A 20986-nucleotide genomic window follows, 5' to 3' on the forward strand; every position below is an offset into this window, starting at 1 on the left:
CATCCATAAAATGGAATGCTCAGCAGACATCATACTGACGTGTGAACAAAGTAGACTGTGAAATAACATAGAAATGATTGCGTTTTTTGTGTAAAATATATATGTATACATAGCAAAAAAAGATTTGCAAGAATACACACTTAAGTGGTAACAGTGCTTATCCGTGGGAAGGGAGCATGAGTGTTCATTTTGTTCTTTGCCTGTATTTCCTGATTTTTCTATAAATCGCATAATTTGCTTTTGTAATAAGAAAATGTTAATCTACTTCAACCCTTTATTTTGATGAAAACAAATCCAGCTTTTAATTTTAATTAATTAATTTATTTATTTATTTGCGGTATGCGGGCCTCTCTCACTGTTGTGGCCTCTCCCGTTGCGGAGCACAGGCTCCGGACGCGCAGGCTCAGAGGCCATGGCTCATGGGCCCAGCCGCTCCGCGGCATGTGGGATCTTCCCGGACCGGGGCACGAACCCGTGTCCCCTGCATCGGCAGGCGGACTCTCAGCCACTGCGCCACCAGGGAAGCCCCAAATCCAGTTTTTTAAAACTTAGTTTTCAGAAGCAGAAATGATTTCCAAGTTGTCACAGAGGCAATGATTTTGTTCTCTGTCGAAGCTGATGGGACCCTTCACAATCACAGCCCAAGTGAAGTTCTCTCCCCCGAGTCAGATTCAAAGGGAAAAGAGTGGTTCCTACACCTTCAGGGCGCTTGCTTCGGCTTCCGTGCCCCAAGGCCAAGCAGCTCACCTCCAGCCCAGGCCATCCTATTCTTGCTGAGTCACCAGCCTCATCATCTGCAGAGCCATGTCCCCTTGGTCGGAAGGAACCTGGAAGCAAGCAGTATCTGCGTTAGCACTCCTGGTTCTATGCCTGGAGCTGGGGTCAGGGCCGGCATCCCGAGACCCTGCTCCCAGGAAGGGGGCCAGCTCTGTGACAACAACCTGGGAGGACAGCTGCACTTAGGTGCCATTCCTTAAAAGAGCGTCCCTTCTAGGGCTTCCCTGGTGGCGCAGTGGTTGACAATCTGCCTGCCAATGCAGGGGACACGGGTTCGAGCCCTGGTCTGGGAAGTTGCTCCCACATGCCGTGGAGCAACTGGGCCCGTGAGCCACAATTACTGAGCCTGCGCATCTGGAGCCTGTGCTCCGCAACAAGAGAGGCTGCGATAGTGAGAGGCCCGCGCACCGCGATGAAGAGTGGCCCCCGCTTGCCACAACTAGAGAAAGCCCTCGCACTGAAACGAAGACCCAACACAGTCATAAATAAAAATAAATAAATAAATCTAAATCATAATGGGCTTCTAAGAAGCCCTCTGCTTAAAAAAAAAAAACAAAAGAGCGTCCCTTCTGTGAAATGACCCTACCCCCACCTGCTGGGCTGCAGGGGTCTAGAGAAGCCAGCATTTAGGAAGGAATCTCCTATTCCATTGGGGCTGATCTGCTGATTTCTTTCTTTCTTTTTTTTTTTTTGGCCACACTGCATGCAGGATCTTAGTTCCCCAACCAGGGATGGAACCCTCATCCCCTGCAGTGGAAGCGTGGAGTCTTAACCCCTGGACCACCAGGGAAGTCCCTGTTGATTTCTTTATAAGGGCTGTGCTTATGTTACTAGGACCCAGCCTGTTCAAGGAAGAGGGAAGATTGTAAACATTTTAAAGGATTCTACGTGTAGGAAGGGTCCCAGAGTGGAAGGGGAACTAACAGCAAATCTGTAAACCAACAAGACCCTTTGTTTGGGGCACCCCTGCTTTTACAGTTATTCAACTTTCTGTTTTCCTGTAAGATTTTTCAAATAATCCTTGTAAAAAATCTTCCCACACACCATCAAAAGGGGGAGGGGCAGAGGCCTCAGTTTGTCCTCCACAAGGATGGCGGTAGAGTAGATGGCTCCAAGTTCTGAAATTCTGCGGCTCCACGATTCTCACACTCCTGCCGACTCTCCTGCCAGGCTTGGCCCCCAGGAGGCACAGGCACGGTGGGGTATGCCAAAATGACACTTAATCAGCTAAAGAGGAAGTGGTTGGGGGATGATTTAATAACAGTCTCCAACAGCTATTTTAAGTCTGCCCCAACTGATGCCTTGTTCTATGGGTGACAAACCAAGAGGAAACGGGCCTGAACTCCTCACACCAGTGACAGCCTACAGCTGGTTCCTCCTGCCTCCCTCTCCTCTCTGACTCCGCGGAGACCCTTTCTTGGAATAGTGTTCTGCTCTAAGACCTCCTACTGCCTTTTCCCAGTCAACACCGAAGGTACTCAGAGCCATGACAAAATGCCTTCTTAACCCTGTGTCTTGCTGCCTTGTCCACTGTCTCTTCGGATCAAGTTTATTAAAAGGGTGGGCTACTACTTCCCTCTGGTTTCTTAAAGGAAGTTGTCTTCCGTCTTCACTGCTCATTCTTTCCCTCTGTCCTTTCCGTGCTGGCTTCTGAGCCTGCCGATTCACTAAACATGCTTTTGCCACAATTACCACCAACATCGGTGCACCCGAATCACTGCTTATGCTTCAGTCCTTTATCTGAGCTCCTGGCAGCATTCGACACCACTGGCCTCTCTCTGCTTTGGGGATGCCCCTGGTCTCCCTCCCACTTTTCTAGCTGTTCTTTACTCAAGTCTCATTTGTGGGTCCTTCTTTTTCCTCCTGCCTCTTAAATACTGGTGTATCCAGGGCCCTGCCCCTGGCCTTTTCCATATTTGACTGCCGAATCTCTATCTCTAAGGACAAACATTTAACTCTAGACCCACAAATACACAGTTTATATAGTCAATTGCCTATGGATAGCCCACTCGGCTGGTCTATCGAAAAACAGTTACCAAGTCCTGCTTATTCTCCCTTCCTACATCAAATTCCTCTATATGTCACTCCCGCCTGGACTATTATAAAAGCATCTTAGATCAGCTCTCTGCTCCAGTCTTGTCCCATGCCCTCCATTGCTAGAATGTTATTTCTTAGACAAATCTGGTAATTTTACTCCTTTGCTTAAAACCCCCCAGTGGCACATCATTGCTTTCAGGGTAGGTCTAAGCTCTGTACCAAGGCATGCAAAGTCTCCCTCTCCAGCCTCACGTCTCCTCAGTGATGCGGAGACAACCCTCCGAGGCCGCAGTTGCCTGAAGGCGCCTCTGGACTTGCATGCACTGCTCTCTTTGACCCCACACCTTCTCCTCTTTACCCAGCTAACTCCTGCCCATCCTTAGGGCCTCGTATTTGACCCCCAAGCCTGGGCTGGGCCTCCTTCCCAGGGCCAAGCCCCATCGTGGGATTTCTCACCCCATGTTACTAGAGTCTCTTTGCCTGTCTGCCGTTCTGGTCCATGAGCTCCCAGAGGACAGAGATGGTGTATCATCCATCTGTGTACTCCCAGTGCCTGGCACAGAGATGAGTAGTTATGAGACACTAAAATGTTTGCTCAGTGAATAAAGGAACCAAAGAGTAAAATACCTGCTAGACAGCCACTTGCCATTAGAGAAAAGGTCATTAAGTTTGGGATACTTGTTCTTTTTTTAAAGAATAACAGGCAGCTTTGCTTCAAGTTTTGCACTCATTTTAAGTACTCACTGTGACATAATCAGAGAGACTCTGAGCTACATGAGATGTTATGGTCACTTCCCTTCCTGTTTCAAGCATCCTAATGACTGACTGTATTTTTCTTTTTAACATCTTTATTGGAGTATAATTGCTTTACAATGGTGTTTCAGTTTCTGCTTTGTAACAAAGTGAATCAGGTATACATATACATGTTCCCATCTCTTCGCTCTTGCGTCTCCCTCCCTCGCACCCTCCATATCCCACCCCTCTAGGTGGTCACTAACCACCTAGCTGATCTCCCTGTGCTATGTCGCTACTTCCCACTAGCTATCTATTTTACATTTGGTAGTGTATATATGTCCATGCCACTCTCTCACTTTGTCACAGCTTACCCCTCCTCCTCCCCATATCCTCAAGTCCATTCTCCAGTAGGTCTGTGTCTTTATTCCCGTCTTGCCCCTAGGTTCTTCATGACCTTTTTTTCCCTTTTTCTTAGATTCCATATATATGTGTTAGCATATGGTATTTGTTTTTCTCTTTCTGACTTACTTCATTCTGTATGACAGACTCTAGGTCCATCCACCTCACTACAATTAACTCAATTTCATTTCTTTTTATGGCTGAGTAATATTCCATTGTATATATGTGCCACATCTTCTTTATCTGTTCATCCGATGATGGACACTTAGGTTGTTTCCATCTCCGGGCTATTGTAAATAGAGCTGCAATGAACATTTTGGTACATGACTCTTTTTGAATTATGGTTCTCAGGGTATATGCCCAGTAGTGGGATTGCTGGGTCGTACGGTAGTTCTATTTGTAGTTTTTAAGGAACCTCCATAGTGGCTGTATCAATTTACATTTCCACCAACAGTGCAAGAGGGTTCCCTTTTCTCCACACCCTCTCCAGCATTTATTGTTTCTAGATTTTTTGATGATGGCCATTCTGACCGGTGTGAGATGATATCTCATTGTAGTTTTGATTTGCATTTCTCTAATGATTAATGATGTTGAGCATTCTTTCATGTGTTTGTTGGCAGTCTGTATATCTTCTTTGGAGAAATGTCTATTTAGGTCTTCTGCCCATTTTTGGATTGGGTTGTTTGTTTTTTGGTTATTGAGCTGCGTGAGCTACTTGTAAATTTTGGAGATTAATCCTTTGTCAGTTGCTTCATTTGCAAATATTTTTTCCCATTCTGAGAGTTGTCTTTTGGTCTTGTTAATGGTTTCCTTTGCTGTGCAAAAGCTGTTAAGTTTCATTAGGTCCCATTTGTTTATTTTTGGTTTTATTTCCATTTCTCTAGGAGGTGGGTCAAAAAGGATCTTGCTGTGATTTATGTCATGTAGTGTTCTGCCTATGTTTTCCTCTAAGACTTTGATAGTGTCTGGCCTTACATTTAGGTCTTTAATCCATTTTGAGCTTATTTTTGTGTATGGTGTTAGGGAGTGTTCTAATCTCATACATTTACATATAGCTGTCCAGTTTTCCCAGCACCACTTATTGAAGAGGCTCTCTTTCCTCCACTGTACATGCTTGCCTCCTTTATCAAAGATAAGGTGACCATATGTGCGTGGGTTTATCTCTGGGCTTTCTGTCCTGTTCCATTGATCTATATTTCTGTTTTTATGCCAGTACCATACTGTCTTGATTACTGTAGCTTTGTAGTATAGCCTGAAGTCCGGGAGCCTGATTCCTCCGGCTCTGTTTTTTGTTCTCAAGATTGCTTTTGCTATTTGGGGTCTTTTGTGTTTCCATACAACTTGTGAAATTTTTTGTTCTAGTTCTGTGAAAAATACCTGTGGTAGTTTGATAGGGATTGCATTGAACCTGTAGATTGCTTTGGGTAATAGAGTCATTTTCACAATGTTGATGCTTCCAATCCAAGAACATGGTATATCTCTCCATCTATTTGTATCATCCTTAATTTCTTTCATCAGTGTCTTATAATTTTCTGCATACAGGTCTTTTGTCTTCTTAGGTAGGTTTACTCCTAGACATTTTATTCTTTTTGTTGCAATGGTAAATGGGAGTGTCTTCTTAATTTCACTTTCAGATTTTTCATCACTAGTGTACAAGAATGCCAGAGATCTCTGTGCATTAATTTTGTATCCTGCTACTTTACCAGATTCATTGATTACCTCTAGTAGTTTTCTGGTAGCATCTTTAGGATTCTCTATGTATAGTATCATGTCATCTGCAAATAGTAACAGTTTTACTTCTTCTTTTCCGATTTGGATTCCTTTTATTTTTCTTCTCTGATTCCTGTGGCTAAAACTTCCAAAACTATCTTGAATAAGAGTGGCGAGAGTGGGCAACCTTGTCTTGTTCCTGATCTTAGTGGGAATGGTTTCAGTTTTTCACCATTGAAGACGATGTTGGCTGTGGGCTTGTCATATATGGCCTTTATTATGTTGAGGAAAGTTCCCTCTATGCCTACTTTCTGCAGGGTTTTTATCATAAATGGGTGTTGAATTTTGTTGAAAGCTTTCTCTGCATCTATTGAGATGATCATATGGTTTTTCTCCTTCAATTTGTTAATATGGTGTATCACGTTGATTGATTTGCGTATATTGAAGAATCCTTGCATTCCTGGAATAAACCCCACTTGATCATGGTGTATGATCCTTTTAATGTGCTGTTGCATTCTGTTTGCTAGCATTTTGTTGAGGAGTTTTGCATCTATGTTCATCAGTGATATTGGCCTGTAGTTTTCTTTCTTTGTGACATCTTTGCCTGGTTTTGGTATCAGGGTGATGGTGGCCCCGTAGAATGAGTTTGGGAGTGTTCCTCCCTCTACTATATTTTGGAAGAGTTTGAAAAGGATAGGTGTTAGCTCTTCTCTAAGTGTTTGACAGAATTCGCAAGTGAAGCCATCTGGTCCTGGGCTTTTGTTTGTTGGAAGATTTTTAATCACAGTTTCAATTTCAGTGCTTGCGATTGGTCTGTGCATATTTTCTATTTCTTCCTGGTTCAGTCTCGGCAGGTTGTGCATTTCTAAGAATTTGTTCATTTCTTCCAGGTTGTCCATTTTATTGGTATAGCGTTGCTTGTAGTAATCTCTCATGATCTTTTTTATTTCTGCAGTGTCAGTTGTTACTTCTCCTTTTTCATTTCTAATTCTATTGACTTGAGTCTTCTCCCTTTTTTTCTCAATGAGTCTGCCTAACGGTTTATCAATTTTGTTTATCTTCTCAAAGAACCAGCTTTTAGTTTTATTGATCTTTGCTATCGTTTCCTTCATTTCTTTTTCATTTATTCCTGATCCGATCTTCATGATTTCTTTCCTTCTGCTAAATTTGGGGGTTTTTTGTTCTTCTTTCTCTAATTGCTTTAGGTGCAAGGTTAGGTTGTTTATTTGAGATGTTTCCTGTTTCTTTTTTTTTTTTGTGGTATGTGGGCCTCTCACTGTTGTGGCCTCTCCTGTTGCGGAGCACAGGCTCTGGATGTGCAGGCTCATGGGCCTAGCCACTCCGCGGCGTGTGGGATCTTCCCAGACGGGGGCATGAACCCGTGTCTCCTGCATCGGCAGGCGGACTCTCAACCACTGCGCCACCAAGGAAGCCCTTTCCTGTTTCTTAAGGTAGGATTGTATTGCTATAAACTTCCCTCTTAGAACTGCTTTTGTTGCATCCCACAGGTTTTGGGTCGTCATGTATCCATTGTCATTTGTTTCTAGGTATTTTTTGATTTCCTTTGATTTATTCAGTGATCACTTCGTTATTAAGTAGTGTATTGTTTAGCCTTCATGTGTTTGTACTTTTTACAGATCTTTTCCTGTAATTGATATCTAGCCTCATATCATTGTGGTTGGAAAGATACTTGATACGATTTCAATTTTCTTAAATTTACCAAGGCTAGTTTTGTGACCGAAGATATGATCTATCCTGGAGAATGTTCCATGAGCACTTGAGAAAAATGTGTATTCTGTTGCTTTTGGATGGAATGTCCTATAAATATCAATTAAGTCCATCTTGTTTAATGTATCATTTAAGGCTTGTGTTTCCTAATTTATTTTCATTTTGGATGATCTGTCCATTGGTGAAAGTGGGGTGTTAAAAGTCCCCTACTCAACTGTGGAGTCGGGGCTTTGCTTTGGGGGCACGAGCCGAGGGGACTAAAAAAAAAAAAAAAAAAAACAACGTCCCCTATTATGATTGTGTTACTGTCGATTTCCCCTTTTATGGCTATTAGTATTTGCCTTATGTATTGAGGTGATCCTATGTTGGGTACATAAATATTTACAATTGTTATATCTTCTCTTCTTCTTGGATTGATCCCTTGATCATTATGTAGTGCCCTTCTTTGTCTCTTGTAATAGTCTTTATTTTAAAGTCTATTTTGTCTGATATGAGAATTGCTACTCCAGCTTTCTTCTGATTTCCATTTGCATGGAATATCTTTTTCCATCCCCTCACTTTCAGTCTGTATGTGTCCCTAGGTCTGAAGTGGGTCTCTTCTAGACAGCATATACACGGGTCTTGTTTTTGTATCCATTCAGCCAGTCTGTGTCTTTTGCTGGGAGCATTTAATCCATTTACATTTAAGGTAATTATCGATATGTATTTTCCTATTCCCATTTTCTTAATTGTTTTGGGTATTTTATTGTAGATCTTTTCCTTCTCTTGTGTGTCTTGCCTAGAGAAGTTCCTTTAGCGTTTTTTGTAAAGCTGGTTTGGTGGTGCTGAGCTCTCTCAGCTTTTGCTTGTCTGTAAAGGTTTTAATTTCTCCATCAAATCTGAATGTGATCCTTGCTGGGTAGAGTAATCTTGCTTGTAGGTTTTTCTCCTTCTTCACTTTAAATATGTCCTGCCACCCACTTCTGGCTTGCAGAGTTTCTGGTGAAAGATCAGCTGTTAACCTTATGGGGATTCCCTTGTGTGTTATTTGTTGTTTTTCCCTTGCTGCTTGTAATATGTTTTCTTTGTATTTACTTTTTGACAGTTTGATTAATATGTGTCTTGGCGTGTTTCTCCTTGGATTTATCCTGTGTGGGACTCTGTGCTTCCTGGACTTGATTAACTATTTCCTTTCCCATATTAGGGAAGTTTTCAACTATAATCTCTTCAAATATTTTCTCAATCCCTTTCTTTTTCTGTTCTTCTTCTGGGACCCCTATAGTTCGAATGTTGGTGCGTTTAATGCTGTCCAAGAGGTCTCTGAGACTGTCCTCAGTTCTTCTCATTCTTTTTTCTTTATTCCGCTCTGCAGTAGTTATTTCCACTATTTTATCTTCCAGGTCACTTATCCGTTCTTCTCCCTCAGTTATTTTGCTATTGATCCCTTCTAGAGTATGTTTAATTTCATTTATTGTGTTGTTCATCATTGTTTGTTCCCTCTTTAGTTCTTCTAGGTCCTTGGTAAATGTTTCTTGCATTTTCTCTATTCTATGTCCAAGATTTTGGATCATCTTTACTATCATTATTCTGAATTTTTTTCAGGTAGACTGCCTATTTCCTCTTCATTTGTTAGGTCTCGTGGGTTTTTACTTTGCTCCTTCATCTGCTGTGTGTTTTTCTGTCTTTTCATTTTGCTTATCTTACTGTGTTTGCGGTCTCCTTTTCGCAGGCTGCAGGTTCATAGTTCCTGTTGTTTTTGGTGTCTGTCCCCAGTGGCTAACGTTGGTTCAGTGGGTTGTGTAGGTTTCCTGGTGGAGGGGACTAGTGCCTGTGTTCTGGTGAATGAGGCTGGATCTTGTCTTTCTGGTGGGCAGGTCCACGTCTGGTGGTGTGTTTTGTGGTGTCTGTGGCCTTATTATGATTTTAGGCAGCCTCTCTGATAATGGGTGGGGTTGTGTTCCTGTCTTGCTAGTTGTTTGGTATAGGGTGTCCAGCACTGTAGCTTGCTGGTCGTTGAGTGAAGCTGGGTCTTGGCGTTGAGATGGAGATTTCTGGGAGATTTTTGCTGTTTGATATTATGTGGAGCTGGGAGGTCTATTGTGGACCAATGTCCTGAACTTGGCTCTCTCACCTCAGTGGCACAGCCCTGACACCTGGCTGGAGCACCAAGAGACTCTCCTCCACGCGCCTCAGAATAAAAGGTAGAAAAAACAGAAAGATGAAAGAGAGAAAGAAAAGAAAGAAAGAAAGAAAGAAAGAAAGAAACGATAAAATAAAATAAAGTAAGGTAAAATAAAATAATTATTAAGAAAAAAATTTTGAAAAGTAAAACAAAACAAAAAACGGACGGACAGAACTCTAGGACAAATGGTGAAAGCAAAGGTATATAGACAAAATCTCACACAGAAGCATACACATACACACTTACAAAAAGAGGAAAAGGAGAAAAAATAATCTATCTTGCTCCCAAAGTACACCTTCTCAATTTGGGATGATTCGTTGTCTATTCAGGTATTCCACAGATGCAGGGTACATCAAGTTGATTGTGGAGCTTTAATCGCTGCTTCTGAGGCTGCTGGGAGATATTTCCCTTTCTCTTCTTTGTCCTCACAGCTCCCGGGGTTCAGGTTTGGATTTGGCCCTGCCTGTGCATGTAGGTCGCCTGAGGGCGTCTGTTCTTCGCTCAGACAGGATAGGGTTAAAGGAGCAGCTGATTCGCGGGCTCTGGCTCACTCAGGCTCGGGGGAGGGAGGGGTACGGATGCAGGGTGAGCCCACGGCGGCAGAGGCCAGCGTGACATTGCACCAGCCCAAGGCGCGCCGTGTGTTCTCCTGGGTAAGTTGTCCCTGGATCCCGGGACCCTGGCAGTGGCGGGCTGCACAGGCTCCTGGGAGGGGAGGTGTGGATAGTGACCTGTGCTCACACACAGGCTTCTTGGCGGCGGCAGCAGCAGCCTTAGCGTCTCATGCCCGTCTCTGGGGTCCTTGCTGTTAGCCGCAGCTTGCGCCCGTCTCTGTAGCTCCTTTAAGCAGCGCTCTTAATCCCCTCTCCCAGGCACCAGGAAACAAAGAGGCAAGAAAAAGTCTCTTGTCTCTTCGGCAGCTCCAGACTTTTCCCAGACTCCCTCCCAGCTAGCCATGGCGCACTAACCCCTCCAGGCTGTGTTCACGCCGCCAACCCCAGTCCTCTCCCTGGGATCCGACCTCCGAAGCCCGAGCCTCAGCTTCCAGCCCCCGCCTGTTCCAGCAGGTGAGCAGACAAGCCTCTCGGGCTGGTGAGTGCTGGTCGGCACCGATCCTCTGTGCGGGAATCTCTCCACTTTGCCCTCCGCACCCCTGTTGCTGCGCTCTCCTCCATGGCTCTGAAGCTTCTTTCCCCCTCGCCACCCGTAGTCTTTGCCTGCGAAGGGGCTTCTAATGTCTGGAAACCTTTCCTCCTTCACAGCTCCCTCCCACTGGTGCAGGTCCCATCCCTATCCTTTTGTCTCTGTTTTTTCTTTTTTTCTTTTGCTCTACCTAGGTACGTGGGGAGTTTCTTGCCTTTTGGGAGGTCTGAGGTCTTCTGCCAGCATTCAGTAGGTGTTCTGTAGGAGTTGTTCCACGTGTAGATGTGTTTCTGGTGTATCTGTGGGGAGGAAGGTGATCTCCACGTCCTACTCTTCTGCTATCTTCCCGTCTCTCTCTGGGAGGTTCTTAAGAGAAGACTAAGGGAAGGGCTTTTTGGTGGCACAGTGGTTGAGAGTCTGCCTGCCCATGCAAGGGACATGGGTTCGATCTCTGGTTTGGGAAGATCCCACATGCCGCGGAGCAACTAAGCCCATGTGCCACAACTACTGAGCCTGTGCTCTAGATCCCACGAGTCACAACTACTGAGCACACGTGCCACAACTACTGAAGCCCAAGCGCCTAGAGCCTGTGCCCCACAAGAGAAGCCACTGCAGTGAGAAGCCTGTGCACAGCAACGAAGAGTAGCCCCCCTCACCACAACTAAAGAAAGCCTGTGCTCAGCAGCAAAGACCCAACACAGCCAAAAATAAATAAAATAAATAAATTTACATATATAAAAAAATAGAAGACTAAGGGTCAGAAAGGTTGAGGATAAGTTATTCATGGCCAATATACCTAATAAATATTGTGAGAACAAGTATACCATACACCCAAGCTCCCACTTTCCTCTAGGTCAGGGTTTCTCAACCTGGACACGACTAACGTTTTGCGCAACACAATTCTCTGTGGCGGGGGGCTGGCCTGTGTGCAGCAGGATGTTTACCAGGATCCATGGCCTCTGCCCACCACATACCAGTAGCAACCTGCCCCAAGCTGTGACAACCCCAAATGTCTCCAGACATCCCTGAAGTCCCCTTGGGGCAAAACTGACCCCAGTTGAGAACCACTGCTGCTAACCCTCAAGTCCCTCAGCATTTCCTTGGCGGTCCAAGTGAGTGCTCTATGATGTCCTCACTGTGCACATGAAGCTTTAAGGCCAGTTCCTTAGGCCCTCCTTTCCAGCCAGACAGCTGTCCCTCAGTCCTGGCTCTGTGGAGATTCTGTCTTAGCGCTATGGCGCCAAGCCTTCCCATCTCTCCCACAGGTCTCCTCCAGGAAACTGCCATCTGGGACGAAAGGAGAGGCTGCATTTAAACGGCTGGACCGAAGCATAACCGTGAGGGGAACACCTGGGCCCCTCTGCTTGCTGGGCACTCCCGTCTTTGGCTCCTTTGCAGGTCGTCTGTGTGTGTATGCGTGTGCATGAGCGTGCATGTGCTTGCATAGTGGATCCATCCCTCCATCATCTCCCTCAGCCCAGGGAAAGCTACTCAGTCCACCTACAGCCTAAGGGAAAACACCGTGTTCGCTAGGCAAGTGCAAGAGTGCTGCAGCCTCAGTGCCCGTCTTTGCAGGTGAAGCCTCTTCTGAACTGAAGTTCCAGAGCCACCGCTCTTCACAAACACTTGTACTCTGCACTGTGCTCAGCCTTACAGACCACCGAGCTCTGATTTCACTCCCTGAAAATGTCAGGGAAAGACAATTTCTCCCTCCTCCCTCCCTCCCTCGGGACAAGTTGTTCCTTCAGGACAAACTGTCCAGAGGAAAGTAACATTCAACTCATTTAACCTAAAGAGCAGAGGATAGAGAACCCAGCGTAAGTCTCTCAGGAGGATTTACTTTTTCAATGAAGCACAAATAGAGTTTCATTAGCAACCCCCAAACCCCCCAAACCCAATGCACTTATGAGACCAGTGCGTGTGTCTCCCCCACCCCCAACTCGAGTGGCAAATCTGGAACAAACGCTGACCCTCTCTCACCATGTGTCCAGCTCTGAGAATCCAGTAGAAAGCCAGGTTCTTGTGGGACTTGACAAAGGCAGACGTTTCTGAAGTCTCAGGGTCACTGTGCAGGGGCTTCCACTTCAGCTGACTGAATTTGGGCAGTTCTGCCCACTTCAGTTTTCGCACCCAGGCCTCCTGACCTGGCAAGGGGGATAAAGAAGGCCCCAGCATTAAGAGCTGAGTGGAGGAGAACCCAAAATCTGGGTCCCATGATTAGGCATAGAATCTGCAAGCTGGGATGTACATAAAACTCACTTTGGGATCTTGTTAAAATGCACATTCCAATGCAGTAGGTCTGGGCATGGCCTGGGACTCTGCATTTGTAGCACTGGTTGTCCCAGCCACAGCCAGGCTGCCCAGGAGAAATCTAACAGCTGTGACTACTTTTTGCCCCTGACCCTCCCACTGCCCTACGCTCTGTAGGAAGGAAATCGGGGACCTCTGGAGGTGGACAGCACTGTCAGGAGGACGGAGAAGCCTCAGGGTAAGGAGATGCTGGATCACATCGGGCAGGTCGTGGAAGAAACACAGAATCTTTTCAAATCGTCCTCGGTACCCTTGGTTCCCAAGTCGCAAAAATATTCAATCCTGCTGACTGAGGAATGCTCATACCCTCCAGACCGTGTGCCTCGATTTATCTGCCAGTTCTGAGAACCTGCCTGAGCTTCTCCCTGGCCCTCCCTGAAACCAGAGGTGGGCACAGGTGGCAGCCAACGCGGGAGGGACCCCACCAAGACCATTTCCCCTGGGTCCTCATCTCTACAGGGTCGGCAGGGCTGTCTTGATTCACGCTGCAGTGCTTTCCCATCCCCTGTGACGCTGCACAAAAATGAGGTTTTCCCTCAGTTAAATGGTGCCTCTGTCCAGTGGCTAGGGAAATGTCTTCTTTTTAAATTTCGAGGTGGGCGTGGGTATTATCCTTTTCTGTAATCATACCTAAGGCCTCAAAAGCTGGACAGGCCAGGCTTCTCTGAGGGGTCACAACCTCGGGCAGCCCTACCCTCTTCAAAGAGTCAAGGTCAGGGGTGGATGCATGTAACAGGAAATGGCCTTCCTCCTGCCATTTCAATGTCAACAGTCCCCCAAGAGGCCAGTTCCCTTCCAGCTCAACCTACGACACTGCCTCCATGGGCCCCGAGTGGTTCCTACCCATGGTGTCCACGATGAGGTCAAGCTGTCCATTATACACGGTCACGTTGACCCCGGCTTCCAGCAGCTCGTCCACAATGCTGATGACGGGTTTCATGAAGTCCCCCTTCATGTTCAGGAAGACGCTGGCAGCCTGGCCTGTACAAGGGGAAGGAGAAAGAGGTAGCAGCTTGGAACCTGCCAGAACAAGAGGCACCTTTCAGCCCAGAGCACCCAGCACCCAAAAGTGACCACCGTGCAGCACCTAACAAAGACCGAATACACAGCTGCTTCACCCACAGGGACCAGCTGGCCCAGAAATCTGTGCCCCGAGCTGGCCGTGTAGAAGGGGAGCCCAAACAGCACATGTGTCTGTTCATCCAGGTGCTTGTGATGACAGCAGATACCATCTGTCATGAGGGATGGAAACCCAGAGAAAGCTAACACCCAAGGAAACAGGGAGGTTTAGAAAATACCCTTTGAGGGACTTCCTTGGTGGCGCAGTGGTTAAGAATCCACCTGCCAACACAGGGGACACAGGTTCGATCCCTGGTTCGGGAAGATCACACACGCCGCGGATCAACTAAGCCCGTGCGCCACAATTACTGAGCCCACATGCCGCAACGACTGAAGCCCGCGTGCCTAGAGCCCGTGCTCCACAACAAGAGAAGTCACCACAATGAGAAGCCCATGCACCGCAACAAAGATTAGCCTCCACTCTCCACAACTAGAGAAAGCCCGCGCGCAGCAACGAAGACCCAATGCAGCCAAAAAAATAAGTAAAATTTTTAAAAGAAAGAAAATACCCATTGCGCTGGTCCTCTCAGGGGACAAACTGATTTGGGGCCAGCATTAGTTTTCCTCCTTTGCTGAGTCACCCCAGAGACAAGGTTTTTTTGTTTTGCTTTGTTTTTGCTTTTTCAGGGCCAAGTTTTAAGCTCTGAACCAGTAGGGCTACCTTAGTAATCAACAAATCAGTCCTAAACCAATTCAGAGCTGGCCCTTGGTAAAGTCACATGGATGACTAGCCCCAGGCAAGAGAGGAGGCAGTCCACACAGCCTTCTTGCTGGGTCCCTGACCATCACTCTCATCGTATGTACTGAACGACGGCAGCAGCCATCATTGACTTTTAGTGCTAAGTAAGCACTCTGCAAGCAACATCCCATTGCCTCCTTCCTTCACCAACCCTGTGAGGTTAGGCTCTTTAGCCTGTGCAATGGCTAAAGAACATAAGGCTCAGAGAGGCTGAGCAACACGCCCCGGGTGAAACAGCCAGTGGCAAGCTGGGACCGGAACGCAGGTCTGGCTGACTCCTAAGTATGTAGGCCTTAACTACAAACTGGACTTGGGACACTGAGGGTACCCGGAAAGGACAGTCTGTCCTTTCCAGACCCATACACAGGCACACCCGAGCTAGGAAGAGTTTGCTCTTATCAGCTTTCATCTGCAAAAGTGTAGTTGGCTCGCCCGTCTAGCCACACTGGGCAGCGAGGGAGGGTCCCTATAACGAGAGAAGCTGGGGCTGGACAACACTGTCATGAAGGTAAGATGAGGGGGTTGAGCTGAAAAGATGTGCTCTTGTGAGCTTGACCTTCACCTGGCCTCCTGGAGGTGCTCACATCTCCTCCTTCTCAGCATCCAACCTCCCATGGGTGTCTGTACCCCTTTAAGCTCTGACACCGCATTCTTTTGTTTGAGCTAACTTTTCCCTCATTACTAGAAAACTCTAAGGGATGAGGGGGAAATGAAGACACTAGGTCTAGGACGAGTCCTCTGTTGACTGCGTGTTGGGAGATGGCCGTGTCCCCTGAAGAAGCCAGGGCCAGAGCCAAGTCCCAGCCTCTCCACCGCTGTCAACGTTCTGCTCTAACAGAGGCATAGCTTTGGGGTCTCTTAGACATGAACAAAACCCTCCTTAGCTTGAGTGTTTCCCCTCCAGGAGTCTGGGGGTCCCACTTACTCACAGCTTCCCTATAAGACTGAGCAGGAACTTACTGGGGTCCCTGAGGACCCCTGTATTTCCCCACTATGACCTTCAGACCAGAAGGCAATAGATGGCAGACCACATCCACATCAGGACGCCTGCAGAGGCCAGCCCGAGAGAGCTTCTCAAACCCTGTCCGGAAGGGCCTTTGTCTGGAAGTCTCACCCACAACCAACTGTGGCCTTGGGCATGGCTTTTTTTTTTTTTTTTTTTTTTGCAGTACGCGGGCCTCTCCCTGTTGTGGCCTCTCCTGTTGCGGAGCACAGGCTCCAGACGCGCAGGCTCTGCGGCCATGGCTCACGGGCCCAGCCGCTCCGCGGCATGTGGGATCTTCCCGGACCGGGGCACGAACCCGCGTCCCCTGCATCGGCAGGCGGACTCTCAACCACTGCGCCACCAGGGAAGCCCTGGGCATGGCTTTTTTAATCTCAATTTTTTATTATGGAAAACCTCACACTGATACAAAAGTAAAGAGGGTGTGATGATTCCCATGTACTCACTCCTGGCTTCCACTTACAAAAAGTCGCTTCATTTCTCTCCCCAGCCACTTCCCTTGGTTCAAAACCCCCGATTTTGAACCAATTTTGGCATGTTATTTACTGTCTTTCTATGTTTGCTCATCTATCAATGTCAATACTATTCTACCTGCAACACACTATCGCCACCACCAAAGCCCATTCAACAGATTAAGGCCTTTGAATTTCCACCTTTTTCACCCCCCCAGCTCTACAAAAGACGTTTTAATTTGATCACACAAGTTACCTCCCCAGGAGCAATCTTCAGGAATAATTTTGAGTTTCTTTCTGATGGGACCATTCATGAGCTGACTTAAGGCATCCTGCTGTAAGTGTCTCACGTGGCGCTGGAAAAGGTGAACTAAAACAAACTGGTACACGGTGAGTCAAAGGACTGGAAATAAGACCATCCTCTTTTCTAAGCGGCCGGGGATGCTGTGTGTAAGAGGGAGACCTGCACCTGGAAGAAGAAAAGTGTCCCCGATTCCCCCCAGATGGCGGGGGGTGGGGGGAGTCAGGAACATGTTCAAAGTGCAGATGCTTCATTGGTTTTGATTGCTGCATTTTATGTACTCTGCGGCCACTGAGATTAGCCAGCACGGCCAAAGGCAATCAGCTGAGTGGAATCTAGAGGCCTCCTGCAGCTTCTACGTGGCGGGAGGATACCAGGCGTTCAGCACCCGCAGGGAAGACAACTCAATCCAGCCTTCAGAGAACTGAAGGCTGGTTCAATGTGCAGAAGCTGGTTTCCAAACTTCAAAACACTGTCTAAGTGCAAGAAGCCGGATGCAAACGCCTACCTAGTGCATGACTCCATCTATGTGAAATGTCCTGAAATGGCAAATGTAGAGAGACTGAAAGCAGATTAGTGGTTGCCTGGGGCTGGGAGTGGGAACAGAAATTGATGGCAGACAGACACGCGGGCTCTTTCTGGGGTGATGGAAATGTGCTAAAACTGGATGGTGGTGATAAGTGCACAACTCCGTAAATAAACTAAAAACCATGGAACTACACACTTAAAATGGGTGAATTTTATGGTACGGAAATTATATATCCATAACGCTTTTTAAAAAATTGGTTTCCTCTCCCACGGAGGCTGAGACAGGGTCTAGCAACGTCAAGGTCCACTCACCTATGTGGCTCTGGGTGAATTCTAGACTCGATTTCATGGTAGACGTGGGAGACGTCTTAGTTAAGATGTTATAGAAGTTCACTCCGTCTGTGTTCTGAGATACAGAAGAAATATATTCGGCTGTTTGTTTTACTTATTCATTATCAAAGTTGCAAAACAGAACGGCACCTGGCTCTCCACCTTATCCGAGGACAGCTTTAACTCTGTACATTTGCTCGGACCAGAAAGAAACGTAGCCCTTAAGGCTCAGAGACCAGCAGTGTCAGCCCAGTCTCCTGGCAAAGTGAGCAGCTCATTCCAGTGGAGCTCCGATGCCGCAGGAGGAAACCAAGGGCCTGTGTGTTAATTACCAGGGAAAACCGAGCTACAGAGTGTCCTTCATACTCAAGTCCTCAGCCTGTGCATTCCTCCCTCCTGGCTCACTGGGGCCAAAGCACTGCTCGGCAAGGATCCAAACACTTGCCTCTGTGGGACATATTCCTTTTTACAGAAGCCATACCTTCAGTCAAGAGGCAGGCAAGTCTTGCAGGCTGGGTGGCTTTCTGACCCCGTCTTTGCTCAGACTCGCCAGATTTATCGTTTAGTTTGACATTATTTCTCGACTTGTGGGCAGTCTCAGGATAGATCCCAATCTTAACAACGCCAACCAAGGTCCCTTCACCCAAGGGGAAAAGCCAAGCAGGCTGGCCCCGAGCGCGTCCCCTCTTACCTGTTCAATGACCATTTCTGCTTTCTCCCACAGCTCGGTGGCCTCTTTGTAGAGTCTCTTATTTATGGCATCCAGGACTTGTTCTGCAACCCGAGACACCTCTGCCAGACCTTGGTCGTCGAGAAGAGACTGGAACGCAAAGCAAGAACTAAAAGGCCCACTTTGTGAGAGACACAAACCTGGCATGGCTCCAGTTAGGGATGGGTAACAGAAAGAGCGGCAGGAAGGAGAAGGGACCGTCCATATTGATGATGGAAATATAGGAAAACGGTAACTGAGTCTAAGTGATGGGTATATGGGTGTTCCCCATGATCTTTCAACTTTTCTGTGTATTTGAAAATGTCTGTAATAAAAAGCTGGGGGGGGGGAATTTTAAAATGTGCATTTCTTATAGCTGGAGAAATGGGATAACTGTGCTGATATTTCTTTAAATTTGTCCCCAAGGCCGGCTGTTGCTTAGGGTCTTTGATTTGATACAGATTATTTGATAAGTCCCTAAGGGGCAATGTCAACCACACAGGCAAACCCAGCTAGCTTTGTCCTTCCTTCGGACAGAGCCAGAAGAGGTCAGCTGGGCTGTTAACCACAGAAGGTGCAGAGCTGGGGACTCATCTACTTACCATGCTGTACAAGTAAGGTCCCCAGGAGAGCACTGAATCTAAAGGAAACCACATAAGAAAATAAGTTTGTTGTGGCTCTGTCCTCCCCACAAAATACCTAACTAGTTTTCCTTCCAAAGCAGAAAGAGACAGAAGAAATGCAGTGGCTTTGGGTCTGAAGGCTCCTTAACTCACCAGGGCCCATGCAGGGCTGATGTCTCAGTGGCTGGGAGGTGGGGCGAGGCTGTGGGGGTCTTTCTGGTGACTGGACTAAATGCTACATTAATTTGGCCTGATACTGGCACAGCCAGTGAGTCGCCAGGGATGGTACCACAGGCGAGCAGTGCGTGTGCAGTGGAGGCCCTCATTTGCAGACTTCTAGACTTTGTGACAGCCTAAAATATTTCCCCACCTTCAGAGTTCTGCTCTGCATCCTGCCTGCTCCTCCAATCTGGGGACGCCAGCTTCCGTCAAGGAGCTAATTAAGGAAAAAGACTAATGACCTCACAAGTGTCTGTGCTGTAACTGCCAATCAATTCATTTCAATCCCGAAAATGTATTGAGAGTTTACTATGGGCCTAAAGCCAGTAAGGAGCTTTATAAGATATAAACACGAGTAAGACAATACCTGACTTCAAAGAGAATAGTTGGGCTTGGTTTGGACAAGTTCACAACTACCATAACACTAAGTACGGCTAGTGCCATTGAGAGATGTGCCCAAAAAGTAGCAAGGCCCACAACTTTTTTTTTTTTGGCTTATGTGATTTTCTTCTTCTGTAATTAAAAAAAAAAACTCAAGTATAGTTGATTTCCATCAACGACCACAACTTATAGAGCACATTTGAACACGTCACTCCTTTGCTTAAAAGCCTTCAATGGTTCCCCCTAAGCCCAAGTATCTCAAAGTCTGTTTCAAATAACCCCAGTTCTACAGAATGTTAACCAAAGTATTAGAAGGAAAAATGACTTGGTGGTGAAATACCTTTGGGGTTATGCAAAAGACAACATATTTTTATTTTTTACTGCAGGACTTCTCAGAGCCTTTAATGTACCTGTGAACCGTGAGGAAGTGGCACCAGTATTTGGCACTTCTGAAACTTATTTGGCCATGGAGCCCTTTGCATAGCACTTCATTGGACTGGTATTCTTCAGAGCACACCCTGAGAAATGCAGGCACACCAGGTCCTACAGGACCCAGTTGTCATTCACCTTTCCAGCTAAACCATCAAACCTGTGCCTCAGTTTCTGTTTCTGTTGCCTTTTTTTTTTTTTTTTGCGGTACGCGGGCCTCTCACTGCTGTGGCCTCTCCCGTTGCGGAGCACAGGCTCCGGACGCACAGGCTCAGCGGCCATGGCTCACGGGCCCAGCCGCTCTGTAGCATGTGGGATCTTCCCAGACCGGGGCATGAACCCGTGTCCCCTGCATCGGCAGGTGGACTCTCAACCACTGCGCCACCAGGGAAGCCCCTCAGTTTCTTTTTCTTTTTTCTTTTTTTTTTTTTTGTGGTACGCAGGCCTCTCCCGTTGCGGAGCACAGGCTCCAGGCGTGCAGGCTCAGCGGCCATGGCTCACGGGCCCAGCCGCTCCGCGGCATGTGGGATCTTCCCGGACCGGGGCACGAACCCATGTCCCCTGCATCGGCTGGCGGACTCAACCACTAAGCCACCAGGGAAGCCCCCCTCAGTTTCTTATAAAGAATCATCTGCAGTTCTCCAATGCATCCCATTCCCTGCTTGATCTAGACCAGGGACTGACAAACCTTTTCTGAAAGAAAGAGATAAATAATGAATATTTCTGGCTTTGCAGGCCAGCTGATCTCTGTTACAACTACTCAACTCTGTTTCGGCAGCCTCCAAACAGTCAGAGGATATGTAAATAAATAGGTGTGACTGTGTCCCAGTAAAAACTTTATTTACTAAAGCAGAGTGGCAGGACAGAATTGACTTGGAGGCCGTAGTTGCTGAACTCTGATGAGGACCTCTGATGTCCAGTAGAACTTTCTGCAATGATGGAAATGTTCTATACCTTTTTCTTTTTCTTCCACACCGCAAGGCTTGTGGGATCGTAGTTCCACGACCAGGGACTGAACCCGTGCCCCCTGCTGTGGAAGCACAGAGTCCTAACCCACTGGACCGCCAGGGAACTCTCAAAATGTTCTGTATCTGTGTGGTCCAGAACAATAGTCAACAGCCACATGTGGCCATTGGGCACTTTGAAATTGTGG

General features: G+C 46.9%; 1 protein-coding gene across 1 annotated transcript in view; it reads right to left on the minus strand.

Annotated features, from left to right (window-relative positions):
• Positions 1-305: 305 nt before the first annotated feature.
• The window catches only part of SCPEP1 (serine carboxypeptidase 1), a 43871-nt gene continuing 23190 nt past the window's right edge, over positions 306-20986 (minus strand). Inside the window, exons 7-13 of the mRNA XM_082679779.1 lie at positions 18784-18821; positions 18164-18292; positions 17455-17548; positions 16570-16683; positions 13844-13981; positions 12671-12834; positions 306-827 (exon numbers count right to left, since the gene is read on the minus strand). Coding sequence (XP_082535905.1) covers positions 765-827; positions 12671-12834; positions 13844-13981; positions 16570-16683; positions 17455-17548; positions 18164-18292; positions 18784-18821 — 740 coding nt within the window. The 3' untranslated portion in view covers positions 306-764. The remainder of the gene's footprint in view (positions 828-12670; positions 12835-13843; positions 13982-16569; positions 16684-17454; positions 17549-18163; positions 18293-18783; positions 18822-20986) is intronic.

This window comes from Grampus griseus (genome assembly GCF_964374135.1).
Source record: "Grampus griseus genome assembly, chromosome: 20".
Taxonomy (NCBI): Eukaryota; Metazoa; Chordata; class Mammalia; order Artiodactyla; family Delphinidae; genus Grampus; species Grampus griseus.